The 17,326-nt window shown below is 37.0% G+C and overlaps 1 protein-coding gene across 1 annotated transcript in view; it reads right to left on the bottom strand.

Moving 5' to 3' along the window:
• TTC6 (tetratricopeptide repeat domain 6) overlaps window positions 1–17,326 on the bottom strand; it is a 248,623-nt gene that overhangs the window by 96,850 nt on the left and 134,447 nt on the right. The window contains exon 8 of the mRNA XM_003408458.3: window positions 9,606–9,979. Within this exon, the coding sequence (XP_003408506.3) occupies window positions 9,606–9,979 (374 nt within the window). The remainder of the gene's footprint in view (window positions 1–9,605; window positions 9,980–17,326) is intronic.

Raw genomic sequence — 17,326 nt, 5'->3', positions numbered from 1 at the left:
AACTGAAATATAAAATGTTTTAAATTTAAAACTTCACTGGATGGTCTCAACAACAGAATAGAGATGATAGAGAAGAGTCAGTGAATTTGAAGATTTATTAATAGAAAGTATCCATTCTGAAAAAACAGAATAAGGATTTAAAAAAACTAAGAGAGTCTTAGAGAACTGTGGGACAGTATCAACAGATCCAGTTAGAATAAAGGGAGTCCTAGGAGGAAACCAAAGAGAGATTGTAGTAAATATATATACATATATATGCAGAAACAAATAGTCAAAAACTTTCCGAATTTATGAAAGACACAAATTTACAGATGCAAAAAGCTCAGTGAATCCCAAACTGGATAAATTCAAAGAGATCTGTGCCAAGGTCATTAAAAAAAAAAAAAAAAATGCTGGAAAAAAAATTTGACAAGAACCAGAGATAAACAACTTACTACAAAAAGGGGAACAAATCAAATAACCACAAACTTTTTAAATAGAAATCAAAGCAGTCTGAAAAGATGACTAAGAGAGTTTGTCTCCAGCAGACCTATACAAAATAAATGATAATGATGAAGGGAAATTATACTAGAAAGCTTGAATATCCAAGAATGAATGAAGAATATCAGAAATGGTAAATATCAGAGTAACTATAAAAGATAAATTTTTCTCCTTAAGTTTTTTAAAATATGAATGACTATTTAAAGTAAAAATTATAACATTGGTGGGGCTTTCAAAATATGTAGATGTAATGTTATTGTTGTTAGGTGCCCTTGAGTTAGTTCCAACTCATAGTGACCCTATGCACAACAGAATGAAACACTGCCCGGTCCTGCACCATCCCTACAATCATCGTTATGCTTGAGCCCATTGCTGCAGCCACTGTGTCAATCCACCTCGTTGAGGATCTTCCTCTTTTCCACTGACCCTGTACCTTACCAAGCATGATGTCCTTCTCCAGAGACTGATCCCTCCTGAAAACATGTCCAAAGTATGTAACACGCAGTCTCTCCATCCTTGCCTCTAAGGAGCAATCTGGTTGTACTTCTTCCAAGACAGATTTGTTCATTCTTTTAGCAGTCCACGGTATATTCAATATTCTTCGCCAACACCACAATTCAAAGGCGTCAATTCTTCTTCTGTCTTCCTTATTCACTGTCCAGCTTTCACATGCAAATGATGCAATTGAAAATACCAAGGCTTGGGTCAGGCGCACCTTAGTCTTCAAGGTGACACCTTTGCTTTTCAACACTTTATAGAGGTCCTTTGTAGCAGATTTGCCCAAATGCAATGTGTCTTTTGATTTCCTGACTGCTGCTTCCATGAGTGTTGATTGTGGATCCAAGTAAAATGAAATCCTTGACAACTTCGATCTTTTCGCCGTTTAGCATGATGTGGCTTATTGATCCAGTTGTGAAGATTTTTGTTTTTTTTTTTTATGTTGAGGTGTAATTCATACAGAAGGCTGTGGTCTTTGATCTTCGTTAGCAAATTATACAAGTCCTCTTCACTTTCAACAAGCAAGGTTGTGTCATCTGCATAACACACGTGTGTTAATGAGTCTTCCACCAATCCTGATGGCCCATTCTTCTTCATATAGTCCAGTTTCTCAGATTATTTGCTCAGCATACAGATTGAATAGGTGTGGTGAAAGGATACAACCCTGACACACGCCTTTCCTGACTTTAAACCATGCAGTATCCCCTCGTTCTGTCTGAACAACTGCCTCTTGATCTACGTACAGGTTCTTCACGAGCATAATTAAGTGTTGAGAATTCCCATTTTTTGCAATGTTATCCATAATTTGTTATGATCCACACAGTGGAATGCCTTTCCATAGTCAATAAAACACAGGTAAACATCCTTCTGGTATTCTCTGCTTTCAGCCAGGATTCATCTGACATCAGCAATTATATCCCTGGTTCCATGTCCTCTTCTGAAACTGGCCTGAATTTCTGGCAGTTCCCTGTTGATATACTGCTACAGCCATTTTTGAATGATCTTCAGCGAAATTTTGCTTGCGTGTGATATTAATGATATTGTTCTATAATTTCCACCTTCAGTTGGATCACCTTTCTTGGGAATAGGCATAAATATGGATCTCTTCCAGTCAGCTGGCCAGGAAGCTGTCTTCCATATTTCTTGGCAAAGATGAGTGGGCACTTCCAGCACTGCATCTGTTTGTTGAAACATCTCAATTAATATTCCATCAATTCCTAGAGCCTTGTTTCCTGCCAATGCCTTCAGTGCAGCTTGAACTTCTTCCTTCAATGCCATTGGTTCCTGATCATATGCTACGTTTTGAAATGGTTAAATGTCGACTAATTCTTTTTGGTACAATGACTCTGTATGTTCCTTCCATCTTCTTTTGATGCTTCCTGCGTCATTTAATATTTTCCCCATAGAATCCTTCTCTATTGCAACTCAAGGCTTTAATTTTTTCTTCAGTTCTTTCAGCTTAAGAAATGCCAAGCATGTTCTTCTGTTCTGGTTTTCTATCTCCAGCTCTTTGTACATGTCATTATAATACTCTACTCTGTCTTCTCGAGTCGCCCTTTGAAATCTTCTGTTCAGTTCTTTTACTTCATCATTTCTTCCTTTTGCTTTAGCTGCTTGATGTTCAAGAGCAATTTTCAGAGTCTCCTCTGACATCCAATCTCGGTCTTTTCTTTCTTTCCTGTCTTTTCAGTGACCCTCTTGCTTTCTTCATGTGTGATGTCCTTGGTGTCATTCCACAACTCATCTGGTCTTTGGTCATTTGTGTTCAATGCATCAAATCTATTTTTCAGATGGTCTCTAAATTCAGGTGGGATATACTCAAGGTAGTATTTTGGCTCTTGTGGACTTGCTCTGATTTTCTTCAGTTTCTACTTGAACTCACATATGAGCAATTGATGGTTTGTTCCACAGTTGGCCCCTGGCCTTGTTCTGACTGATAACATTGAGCTTTTCCATCGACTCTTTCCACAGATGTAGTCAGTTTGATTCCTGTGTATTCCATCTGGCGTGGTCCAAGTGTATAGTCATTTACATTGAAGAAAAAATGTATTTGCAATGAAGAAGTTATTGGTCTTGCAAAATTCTATCTCTGGCATTGTTTCTATCACCAAGGCCATATTTTCCCACTATCGATCCTTCTTCTTTGTTCCCAACTTTTACATTCCAATCACTGGTAATTATCAACGCATCCTGATTGCATGTATCAATCAATTTCAGACTGCAGAAGCTGATAAAATCTTCAATTTCTTCATCTTTGGCCTTAGTGGTTGGTCCATCAGTTTGAATAACAGTCGCATTAACTTGTCTTCCTTGTAGGCATATGGATATTGTCCGATCACTGACAACGTTGTACTTCAGGATAGATCTTAAAATTTCCTTTTTGACAATGAATGCAACACCAGTCCTCTTCAAGTTGTCGTTCCTGGCATAGTACACTACATTATTGTCTGATTCAAAATGGCCAATACCAGTCAGTCCGTTTCAGTTCATTAATGCCTAGGATATCGATGTTTATGCATTCCATTTCATTTTTGATGATTTCTGATTTTCCTAGATTCACAATTCATACATTCCAGGTCCCGATTATTAATGGATGTTTGCAGCTGTTTCTTCTCATTTTGAGTAATGCCACTCAGCAAATGAAGGTCCTGAAAGCTTTACTCCACCCAGGTCATTAAAGTCGATTCTACCTTGAGGAGGCAGCTCTTCCCAAGTTGTCTTTTGAGTGCCTTCCAACCTGTGGGGCTCATCTTCCAGCACTATATCAGACAATGTTCTGCTGCTCTTCATAAGGTTTTCTCTAGCTAATTCTTTTCAGAAGTAGACTGCCATGTCCTTCTTCCTAGTCTGTCTTAGTCTGGAAGCTCAGCTGAAACCTGTCCTCCATGGGTGACTCTGCTGGTATCTGAACACCGGTGACATAGCTTCCAGCAACTAAGCAACACACAAGCCCCCACAGTATGACAAACTGACACACATGTGGGGGGTAGGTGTAATAAGATAACAATTGTAACAAAAGGATGGTAGGGAAGGGTTATGTTCTTACAAAGTTTCTATATCTTAGGTAAGTGGTACAATAATAACTCTAAGTAGATTGAGAAAGGTTAAAAATGTATATTAAAATGTATATATTAAAATGTGTATTTCAATTCCTATATCAACCACTAAAAAAAAAAAAGCCCATAGAGCCAATAAGGCAAAATAAAATGAACTACTATTCAAACTAATCCAAAAGTAGGTAAGGAAAAGGCAACAGAAAACAAAAATACATAACACATAAAAGCAGATAATAAAATGGAAAACCTAAAATCCATCCGTTATCAAAAATGACATTAAACAATACTGGTATAAGCTCTTTGATTAAAAGGCAAGACTTACCAGAGTGAATAAAATAGGAAGACCAACTCTATGGTAGCTAAGAGATGCACTTTAATTATAAAGACATAAATAGGTTGAAAGCAAATGAATAGAAAAGATAAACCATGTTAACAATAAGCATAAGATGACTAGAGTGGCTATCTTCTTTTTTTTTTAAAGTAACATTTTACTGTGTTTTTGGTGAAGGTTTACACAGCAGGTTAGGGTCACATTCAACAATTTCTACACAAATTGTTCAGTGATATTGGTTATATTCTTCACAATGTATGAACATTCTCATTATTTCCATTCTGGATTTTTTTTTTCTAAATTTTATTTATTTTGTGATGATGAGAATTAAAAAAAACAAATATACGCAGCAAAATCTTCACTAATTCAACAGTTTCTACAAGTACAATTTAGTGACACCAATTATATTCTTCGAGTTGTGCCACCATTCTCAGCCTGTTTTCTGAGTTGTTCCTCCCTCATTAACAAACTCACTACCCCCTACGGTTCCTAGCTAATCTTTTGAGTGGCTCTCGTCCATATGATCCTATATAGACTGTTCTTAAAAGAGCATAATGCTCCAAAGCAGACCTTTTTTACTAGTTAAGCTAAACTATTGTTTGTTTTTAAGAAGACTTGAGGGGATATTTTTGGTTTATGGTTTAAATATTACCTCAGTGCAATAGTTCCAGGGGTTCATCCATCCTCCATGATTCCATAAAGCCTAGAGTCCATGAAAACTTGAAATTCTGTTTTACGTTTTTCCCCCTTTTGATCAGGATTCTTCTATGGAACCTTTGATCAAAATGTTCAGTAATGTTAGCTAGGCATCAACCAGTTCTTCTGGTGTCATCGCAAAGGAGACAGTTGTTCATGGAGGCAATTAGACACACGTTCCATATCTTAATATCAGATAGAATAGACTTCAAGAAAATGAGTATTACTAACAAAACCCAGTGCCGTCGAGTGGAATAAAAAGAGACATTTCAGGACAAAAGGGGAAATTTATTGGGAAAAAATAACAATTATAAATGTGTACACACCTAATAACAGAGCCTCATAACAGATAAAGCAAAAATTGACAGAAGTCAAGGAAGAAACTGACATCTCCACAATTACAGTAGGATATTTTGCTGCATCTCTTGCAGGAATGGATAGAACTAAATAAGAAATCAATAAACACTTAGAATATCTGTACAACAATATGAACCATCTTGATCTAACTGATATAGAACATTATACCCAACAACTGCAGAACACATACTTTTTCAAGTGCAGACGGTACGCTCACCAAGATAGAGCATAGGCTGAGCCATAAATCAATCTTGATAAATTATAAAAGATTGAAATTACAGAGTGTATTCTCCAACCAAAATGGAATTAATTAACAAATCAATAACAGTTACATGTCTAGAAAAAACCAAATATTTGCCACAACGTACTTCTAAACAATTTATGGGTCAAAAAAGAAGTAACAAATAAAATTAGATAATACAATGTTTAAATTTGTGAGATACGGATATAGCAGAGATTAGAGGGAATATCTTTGAATGCTTTTATTAGAAAAAGATGAAATCTAAAATCAATGATCTAAGGTTCCACCTTCAGAAGCTAGAACAAATAGGAGTGAAGTAAACCCAAAGTAAATAGAAGGAAACAATAAACATAACCCATACCAAACCCATTGCCATCGAGTTGATTCCGACTCATAGCGACCATATAGGACAGAGTAGAACTGCCCCATAGAGCTTCCAAGGAGTGCCTGGTGGATTCAAACTGCCAACCTTTTGGTTAACAGCCATAGCCCTTAACCACTACGCCACCAGGGTTTCCAATAAACATAATAGCAGAAATTAATGAAATACATAATCTTTTATGTATAAACATAATAGCAGAAATTAATGAAATACATAAAAGATGATGATAAAGAAAATTAACAAGCCAAAAGTTGGTTCTTTAAAAAGACCAACATAATTGTCTAGACTGATCAAGAAAAAAGACAAAGGACACAATCAGCAAGGTCAGGAATAAAAAGAGATTATCAACACAGATTCTTCAGACATTAAAAGGGTTATAACAGGATAATATGAACAACTTTAAGGAAACAAAATCAACAATTTAGATTAAACAAATTTCTTAAGAAACACAACTGACTAAAATTGACACAAGGAGAATCAAAAAAATCTGAATAACTCTATTAAAGAAACTAAATTAGTTATCAAAAACCTTCCCATAAAGAAAACACTAGGCCAACTGATTTCAATAATAATTCTATCAAACATCCAAGGAAGCAATAACTCATTTTATGAACAAGCATAGCCCTAATTGTGAAATCTGATGGATTATTAAAAAAAAAAAAAAGAAGGCCAATATCCCTAACCAATATAGAGACAAAACTATCAGTAAAATATTTGCAAATTGAACCCAGTGATACATAAAAATGATAATACATCATGACCAAGTCAGATTTATCTCAGGAATGCAATGCTGGTTAAACATTTAAAAATCAATCAATGTAATTCATCATATTAACAAAACAAGAGAAAAGTCATATGATCATCTCAACAGATGCAGAAAAACACATCTGACAAAATTCAGCACTAATTCATAATAAACCCCTCAGGAATCTATGAATAGAAGGGAACTTCTTTAATCTGATCAAGGCTATCTACAAAAAAAAAAAAAAATGACATCTTAGTCAATGGTGAAATGCTGAACCATTTCCCCTCAAGGACAGATATAAGTAAAGGATGCCAACTTTCACCACTTCTATTCAACATTAAATTGCAATCTTAGTCATTATGTTAAGGCAAGAAAAAGAAATGTTACAAACTTTGGAATGGAATAAGAAAAACAGTCCCTATTCACAGATGATATGATCGTTCATATAGAAAATTACAAGAAATCTACAGAACCAACACTACAACTAAAACGTAAATTTTGCACAGCTGCAAGGTACAAGGTTAACATACAAAACTAAATTGTATTCTTTATATAATAGCAACAATTGAAAAAAAATGTTTTTAATTCTATTTGCCATCACACAAAAAAATCCAGACTTTCTGGTGAAACAGAAGTACTGCTAATCCAAGTACCAGAGGGGTTCCCTGGAAGGCAGAAGCCCAGCATAGAGGAACTGGGAGTCAAGGTCATCCAGGAGCCATCAATGAGAATGGCTCACTGCTGCGTCAGTGAACACCAAGCAAGGTCTCTTGTGGTCCCTCGCTGACTCGTACATCAGTATTGGGCTCAGAGACCAAAGTGGAGGGGAACTTCCTAGGGCAACAGTAAAGCTGATAAGTTATTGTTGCACACACATGGCATCCTGCCATAACCTAGCCAAGGAAAGAGGCAACAGGGAAATCTAGCAAATGGATGGAAGCGAAATGCATGAATCTGTCTAACTTATCAGAAAGGCTAGAAAAGAAAACTGGGTCTTAAATTAGTCCAAATGGCCTTCTGCAGAAGTTACTTTTCACAGTCAAGGTTTTACTTCATGTATGAGAACATATGCAGTCTCCTGTTAATCAACAAGGGAGTCAGCCAGGAATGGGTATGACTAACGAAGTTTAAAGGTTGAACATAAAATGGTAAGAAAGGTATATCTGAATTACCAAGATTAGTGAAAAAGATCTCGAAGTATACCCTAGGAATAAGATTACTTTTAAAATTTGTTCCATAAATTTGTTTCAAAGTAACAATTATTTCATATTCACATTAAAAAAAAAAAGTGCTGTTTAAATAAGATTTTTAACGTCTTTTTTTATTATTATTAATATACTTCAGATGAAGGTTTACAGAACAAACTAGCTTCTCATTAAACAGGTAGTATACCTATGGTTTTATGACCTTGGTTAACAACCCCATGGCATGTTAACACTCTCCCTTCTTGACCTTGGGTTCCCTATTACCGGCTTTCCTGACCCCTTCTGCCTTCCAGTCCTTGCCCCAGGGCTGGTGTGCACCTTTAGTCTCGTTTTGTCTTATGGGCCTGTCTAATCTTTGGCTGAAAGGTGAACCTCAGAAGTGACTTCATTACTGAGCTAAAAGGGTGTCCAAGGACCGACCATACTCTCCAGGTTTCTCTAGTCTCTGTCAGGCCAGTAAGTCTGGTTTTTTTTTTTTTTTTGTAAGTTAGTTTAAAAGTTCTTATTTCAAGCTGGAAAAAAACGTAGAACAAAATTCCAAATAAGAATTTTTAAACTAATGTGGAGTCAATTCTGACTCATAGCGACCCTATAGGACAGAGTAGAACCACCGCATAGTGTTTCTAAGGAGCGGCTGGTGGATTTGAACTGCCAATCTTTTGGTTGGCAGCCGAGTTCTTCACCACTGCACCACAAGAGCTCCAAGAATTTCTAAAAGAAGGTAGGAAAACTGTACTAATGTATAATCTTAGATAATACTCCCACAATCTGTTTTACCACCTCAACCAAAAGGCTCATACCTAAATTATACCTGTTGGCAGCATATACAAATTACAAATTCAGTTATTAAAAAGTAAATAAATCCCAACTTTAAAATTAAAATAATAAAGGGTCAGTAAGCAGCCCAACACCTCACAGGAGCAATGTTTCATCTGCTTATATCCTTTAGAAAGATAGAAGCCATTTAGATCGTGGCCAGAATGGTGCTATGTATATTAATACGAGACCTTTTTAGAAGTAGAAAGATTTGTGACACTTTAAAATCAGCAAATGTATCAGAAATGCATAAGCAAATTTCTGGTTCTGATCAGAAACATTTGTCAACTTATTAAAACCTACTTGATGTATTCTAAAACATAAATTATTTCTGTGTGTTGATTCCTGAGAAGGGTTCACAACATACGATAACAGTTTGCCTATTTGGTTTATTCCTCAACTTGGTAAATTAAAATTTGAAAACAAATACTAGCAATATATTTCAATTTCTGAATGGGTAGTATTTGTTTGGAGCAGAGGTTGCTTTTTGGTGCTAAATCACTTAAATAACTTGATAGGTTTTTACTTCTTCCCACTGAAAGACTGCTTTGCCATCAAGTGAATTTAGACTTACTTTCTGTTCTTCAATCAGCCCCATCTTTAAATTAGTTTCAATCATTCATATATTTATACTATCAAATATTCATATATTTTAAAACAAGGAATTGTCTTTTAGCTAAAAGTTCAGCATATTTTCAGTGCTGAATAAAATAGCAACTTCAATGGGTGAAATTATAAGATTAAGGCCCAAACTGTAATACATTCCTCAAAATATAACAATTACTGATTAAATAAAACCTTTTAAGAATTCTTGGAGGCTGGGATAACTCTTCATACACGACTGCAAGTCTGTCAAGGCTCAAACGTTTCTTCCCATTTGTCTTCTTTTTCTTGGGATAAATAATGTAACTAATGCCAGCTTGTCTAGATGCTTCGATGAGAGAGAGCGACAGATGTCTTAAATTGTGTTTGCTCTGAAAACCGTCTAAGATGGTATCTACACTTCCTTTCACGGTGGCAGGTTCCCCAGGCTTCATTTTCTCAGTCATTTGACGCTCAAACTCCTTTGCTCTCTGAAGCATCACCCCTTTTATATTGTTTTGAGCATCATCGTGGATATCTAAGTGAGCTGTGGTCTCCTCCTTCCTCAATTCAACTGCAGATTTTACTCTCTTATAAGGAAATAAGGAGATAGAAAAACATAAAATCAATTTAATTGCTGCTTAAACTGAATTCATGTACAAAATTACTATTAATGTATTTTGATCACTTTATTGAAAAAATTAAATCACATATTCTTAAGTCAGCTTATAACGTTAATGGGTTAGTTAAAGCAAAGTACATTAACTTGGTTGGTCATATGACATTTTGTTGGTTATATAAAAACAATGCTATAAAATGTATACACACTAATTGTAACTTTTTATACTTTTAGTTGAAAGAGAATGCTCTTTATATATCCAAATAAAGCACCTGTTCTACTTTTAATACAAAAAAATTAGTAGAATGGACAAAAAATACTCAAATGGCTTATCTTATAAAAACAATCTGTGAGTCTACTTTCAAAAACACTTTAACATCAAATTTCTATACAATACTATTCAACTATTCTCTACAATAACTTTCAGTTCAATATTCGTAAGCTTAAATAACAGAATTCCAGCCATATACAGGCATCCTGGGTGGTGTAAAAGGTTAAGCAAAAGGTTGGTTGTTCAAATTCACCCAAAGGTGCCTCGGAAGTAAGGCCTGGAGATCTGCTTCCAAAAGATCACAGCCTTGAAAACCCCAGAGAGTGCAGTTCTACTCTGCACACTTGGGGTTGCCCTGAGCTGGAATTGACTTGATGGCAACTAACAGCGATAACAACAGTCACAGGCATTAGTTTATCTAATCATTACAGAATCAACTTATTTTTAATAATAATATTAGTTAATATTATAGTACATTAATAACTACAATAATTTGTAACTATAAATACATTAATACTTAAAACTCTAATAATGCTCATTACTAACAAAAAAAGGATATTTCCAATCCTTTGAGACAGCATCTCCTGTCTATTGAGCTATTGTCAATAAACTAACAGCATTTCATTTTGCTAATGATTAATAATTTGTTATCGAGATGGTTTACTTTTAGTGAATTTGAGCCCAAATTTTAAACATAATAATTGTATACAAGCTAGCCGTTGTGGCACAGTAATTAAGCATTCGGCTGCTATCTGAAAGGTCAGTGGTTCAAACCCACTAGCCACTCCACGGGAGAAAAATGTGACAGTCTGCTTCTGTAAAGGCTACAGCCTTGGAAACCCTATGGGGCAATTTTGCTCATAGGGTCACCATAAGTCAGAATCGAATCAATGACAATGACCTGACCTGTTGCCGTTGAGTCAATTCTGACTCATAGCGACCCTGTAGGACAGAGTAGAACTGCCCCATAGAGTTTCCAAGGAGCACCTGATGGATTCGAAGTGCCGATCTTTTGGTTATCAGCCATAGCCCTTAACCACTACGCCACCAGGGTTTCCGATCAAGGACAGTGGACGTTAGTTATTTACTTAAGATGTGCTTAAGTATAATAGGAGGAGATACTGACCCTCCATGTCTTACACTTTCCTCTACCTCAGGAAACTATATACCTCAATGCATAATTAGAAGAGATTAGATAAATACATAGGCTGTATTAGAAGAGATTAGATAAATACATGGAACAACCTTTCAAAAGTAGATTGCTAAGCCTATCTTCCAAGGTGCCTCTGGGTAGGTTCAAATCACCAACCTGCTGGCTAGCAAGCACTTAACCATTTGTACCACCCATGGATAAATACACAGAATATAGAAAATACATTTATGTGTATATATACACACATAGTACTACCTACCTACCTGTTGCCGTCAAGTGAATTCCAACTCACAGCGACCCTATAGGGCACAGTAGAACTGCCCCACACGGTCTCCAAGGAGCGTCTGGTAGATTCAAACTGCCAACCTTTTGGTTAGCAGCTGTAGTTCTTAACCACTACACCACCAGGGTTTCCAACACACATATATATAAATAACATATATTTATATATATATATATATATACACACACACACACACGACTCTGGTGGCTCTGTGGTTAAAGAGCTTGGCTGCTAACCAAAAGGTTGGCAGTTCAAATCTCCTAGCCACTCCTTGGAAATCCTATGGGGCAGTTCTACTCTGTCCTATAGGGTTGCTATGAGTCATAATCAACTCATCAACAACAGGTTTTATATATGTATGTGTGTGTGTATATATATATATACACATACATATATATTTATGTATATATATATATATCAAGAAAATCTACGTGCTAGCGAAAAGTAGAATATAAGATACCCACATTCACTCTCTGCTGATTAGATATGAATTATGCAGAGAAACAGTATACTGTATTTTTACACAAATAATGCGTATGCTATATGACTTTTTTTGCCAACTGTGCCCTCCTTCCTCCCCAGGTGTTTTCATAAGCGCACCATGCCAATTTTGATTTCATGTTGCTGTAAGAAGAAATTAGCACGGTGTGCTTACAAAAATACCTTGTGGGAGGAGGGCATGGTTGGTAAAAAAAGCTTATAATACATGTTATTTGCATAAAAATATGGTATACCACTACAGAACACTGGAGAAGGAATCATTGACAGAGTTTTATAACTACAAAGCAAAGCTACGAGAATGTTTTAAATGGTGCTTCCTCATTACAGGTGATAAAACACACCTGTTCTATCCAAAAAATCACAGCTGTGCTTTAGCAAGCCAGGTTTCCTGCAATCCCCCTTCCATCGCTTAGATCCCCCTTCCTACCCTTCTTGCTCACCTTGTCCCCCTGCTGGTCCTTCCTGTTACCTCCACATCAGAACCTCTTTAGCCACAGCCAGGCCATGAGTCCTTCATGGACGTCACTTGTGTCTAGAAAGTGCCACTTGCCAACAACTTCTCAACAACCCACACCCCCACAAAAAAGAAAGAAAGAACCTCAAAAATACCATAAAATACCCCTGGTAACTGTAGTTTCAGAAACTGCCATAACAGGCAAAAGCTGGGTAGGTGAGGCAGGTTGAGGAAATAAGGTTCAGAGAAAAAAAAGTCCTAAGGACAGTGTCAATGTAAAAGGGTAAAAGCAGAGAAGTCAATAAAATGGGAAAAGATGGCACAAGGTTGGAAGAGCAATAGGAAAAAAAAAGGGCTAAAATTATGCAGGTAAAAAGCAAAAATGGAGAAACGAGGAAGTCAACTTCTGGATTTCAAAAAAGAAACAAAGCTGGGAGCTGGATGTCAATGGCACTAAATGAGTAAGAATGAGCCACTCAAAAAGGAGTGTGACTCTTTGGTGCAGAGGACAGTACCCTACATTTAGGGAGAGGAGGTGTGAACTTAAGTCACAGCCTGCTAATCCTTCTGACCTTTGTCTTTTCACATATAAAGAATAAACAAGGATAGTATCTTTCTCGCCTTCCTCATAGGCATAGTGTGAGGCTCAAGATCAAACTGGAATAGTGTTCACGAAAGCACTTTAAATTGTGAGCCCTATGCAAATGAGGACCAATCTTATGAGTGACTTGGTTTACATCAGGTAAATTCAAACTATAAATATAAGAGAAATTTCCAAGAGCCCCAATCTTACAGGGGCCACCAAATACAAACTTGAATCTAACTTGCAACCAACTCTGGGTAAATCAAATGACCACACTATTTGAGGAATGCAAACAAAAAAGCATAAAGGCGATTATTATTGCTAGAAACATAAACATTTCTTTTGGATAATAAAAACTGAAAATTTCAATACCCTTAATTGTGGAGACGGTGGGCTTCGGAGACATTGTTGGATATCTTGAAGTGATCCAGTTACTCTTCGTAATGAAGACTGTAAAATATGTGAAATGGTAAATGTTCATTGGCTGCAAATACTATTTGGCAAACTAAAATATCATATGACAGTTGGCAGATGATAAATACTTAGGTGAATTAATGAAATGCAGAAATACTAATTGAAGTATAGGTTCTTACTGATTTAGGATATTATCGACTTGATAAAACCAAAAACAAGCCCATTGCTGTCGAGTCGGTTCTGACTCATAGCAATCCTATAGGACAGGATAGAGTTGCCCCATAGGGTTTTCAAGGAGTGCCTAGTGGATTCTAACTGCCAACCTTTTGGTTTGCAGCTGTAGCACTTAACCACTACACCACCAGGGTTTCCATCAACCTGATAGAGAGGGGCAAACATTAAAATCCATCCATTAATTTAGAAAAATGTATAATAATGGAAATAACCTGGGGCTGCCCTAGTGGAACCTGGGACAGATACTGTCTCCAGGACAGTCACCTCTAATCATGAGCAATCTTAACTTTTTACTCCAGGGGACCACACAAATATTATCACTTCCTATGGGAGTTATGGAAACACTGGTGGTGTAGTGGTTAACTGCTACGGCTGCTAACCAGAAGGTCAGCAGTTCGAATCCACCAGGCACTCCTTGGAAACTTTATGGGGCAGTTCTACTCTGTCCTAGAGGGTCGCTCTGAGTCAGAATCGACGGCAATGGGTTTGGGTTTTTTTGGTATGGGAGTTATTATATTAAAAGACTTGGGAAGAGCTACTACACGGGATAGAGTAAAAAGTACAAAGAAAAATGACATGCTTCCGTCCTCAAAGAGTATAATGGCAGAAGTAGACATAAGAAATAACTATAATACGAAGCGGCTATGGTAATGGTTATAGGATGGCACAAAGCAGATACAAGGAGAACTCAGGAAAGAGTGAGGTCAATTCTGAAAGAAGGAAACCTGGTTAGACCAGGTTGAAGATGTAGCAACAGAGCTGGCCTGTGGAAGACAATGTCATTTTCATAGACTGAGAAGGGGTTGAGAACATCCCACTCAAAGGAACAACCTAAACAAGCACAGAGAAGTGTTCAAGTGCCAGGAATTTAGTCCACAGGGACTCTGGTGTGGGCAGAGTACAGGGTGCATGGAAGTTACATGGAAACAGAAGTATAAAGGGAGGTAAGAGAGAAAATATAATTGGGGTCAGGTTATGAGGCTTAGTTAAGCATTCTGATTATCTGGTAGATGGGTGTCTTAGTTATCTAATGCTGCTATAACAGAAACCCAATTCCAACATGATTACTAATGGTCCACACGCTTCAGGAATGAAGGTTTGGGTCACCCCACCAGGCAAAGAACCACAATAAGCTGAGGTGCTTGCTAAGGGCAAAGGGAATACAGAATGGGTGGTGGAAGAAGATAGTTCTAAATACCAGTTACAACCACGTGATCAGTTGCAGAAATGAGGACTGCAATTGTTACGAGTATGTGTGCATCAAATATTTTTGTTTTCTTCACTTATAAAATATAAGATGCAAACGAGGCTAGTACATATTTGGTTGTATGTGTGTTTGCTGTATCATGTTAGGTGCAAGTATGACTTTATAATTGTCTTTACTCAGACATTACGTATGGTTTAAGGAGATATGTACAGGTACCAATTTGACAAGGGGTGGACTGTGATCATTAAGGTTGTGTGTCAACTTGGCTGGGCCTTGATTCTCAGTGGTTTGGCAGTTATGATGTAGTCTGGCAGTTGTACGATGATGTCATCACTTTCATGACGAGATCTGATGTAATGTGATCGCCTCCATCCTGGATCTACTATGAACAGCCAATCAGTTGAAAGGGAGTTACCTTGGGAGTGTGGCCTGCATCCAATATAGGTGGACTTTCTGGCAAAGCTCATGGGCTTTTGCTCACTCTGGATCCTGCAGCTGGCTCCTGTTTGTCTGACCTTCTATTCTTGGGACTTGAGTTAGCAGCTTACCTGCCATCTTGCCTGCCTATCTTGGGATTCATCGGTCTTTGCAGCCTGTGAACAAGAGCCTTGCTGTCTGACCTACTGATCTTGGGTTCACCAGCCTCTGTGGCTACATGAATCAGGAGAGGCCTTCAGCCTGACCCACAGACTTGGGACATTCCAGCCTCTACAACTGCATGAGCCATTTCCTCGATATAAATCTCTCTTTATTTATTTATTTATTTTTTTTTTTACTGGCTTTGCTTCTCTAGAGAACCCAGCCTAAGACAGTAGGATTCTTAAGTGTTGTTGAGAGATGAGTGACCTAATCATACGTGTGTTTTAGGAATGTAGCAAGGAGCAGTAGAGTGCATCATTGGAAGCAGCAGCTACTAGAAATGGAAATACCTGATAGGTAGATTTAAGTAGTCTAGAAAAATGTAAATGGCATTTCAAACCAGAAAACTGGTATTTGTTGGTTCAATTATTTTTTATGTGGCAGTTACTACGCTACAGGCTGTGGATAAAAAAGCAAGAATAATATGACCTCAGGCTGGTGAAGAATAATGATATTAAACATACATAAGGACAAATATTTGATAAGAACTATAAAAGAAGTAGCAAAGACTGACCTTATCTTAGAAATATTATCTCCTCAAAATGTATTGCCTGATTGGATAGGGGACAAAGGAGGCGGCACAGAGACATTTTTAACCTGGTGAACTGACTAGAATGGGAGTTGGGTTTGTTTCAGGGCACTGAGACACTCTACCGTATGGCACTCAGCACTCCAACATATCATCAAGGGTAGCAGAGGGCTGAAGACACTAATGAGAGAAAAAGAAAGCCATTTCCTGTTTGTCCCTAATAAAGTTCAAGACATTTATTAAACCAGTTATATGAATTTCTTACTTCTCATCTTCCTACAATTACTATCTCTTTTCTCTCCAATTTTATTACTTAAATGGCTCATTTGATTACACTGTAGTGATAATAAAGTAATGAATATGAGTCTAAGCAACATTTAGCCCAATCAGTTTTACGGCCATAAACACCTCCCCCATTTTGGCCAAATAACTCATAAACATGCTCCTTTGATCATTTAAGTTCCAAGCAAGAAGTACAAGACGAGTGAAAGTGGGAATTTTACAGGTTTTAGATAAACTCACAGTGGATATCCTGCTATTGGTTAGTGAAGAACATTTTCTGAGTGTCATAAAGACAACATGTTTGAACATGAGGAAATGTTTCCTCAGTACAGACTCCATTGAATAGTCTGAGCCAATTCCCAGAATGATGAAACACCAAAACACTTCTGGAATGAGTAGAAATAATTTCATGCAGATAAAGCAATGAACCCACAATTAAGAACAAAAGTTATACATACCCCAAAAGGTTTTCTGGAGTGTTGACTTAAATTAATGACATATTCCTTGCTTTCAGATGAATACTTCTCGATTAAAATTCTGCTTGTTTGAGCACTCTAAGATAAAAAGATAGTATTTTAAATTATTTTGTGGAGTACTTTAAAAGGCCTGTGATCATTGCTAATTCATAGTACAACACCATTACCATGAGAGAAAACATATGGAGGGAAACAGGTTCCAGGAAGCACTTATCAGAGGTGCATCAAAGTCTAGCCACAGTCTTAGTATTGGGCCGAAATTTGCAATTCGGCTTCAGCCTTGGCCATTAGC

The sequence above is a fragment of the Loxodonta africana genome, chromosome 10 (assembly GCF_030014295.1).
Source record: "Loxodonta africana isolate mLoxAfr1 chromosome 10, mLoxAfr1.hap2, whole genome shotgun sequence".
NCBI classification, from domain to species: domain Eukaryota; kingdom Metazoa; phylum Chordata; class Mammalia; order Proboscidea; family Elephantidae; genus Loxodonta; species Loxodonta africana.
This window is presented reverse-complemented; position numbering and strand designations above follow the sequence as displayed.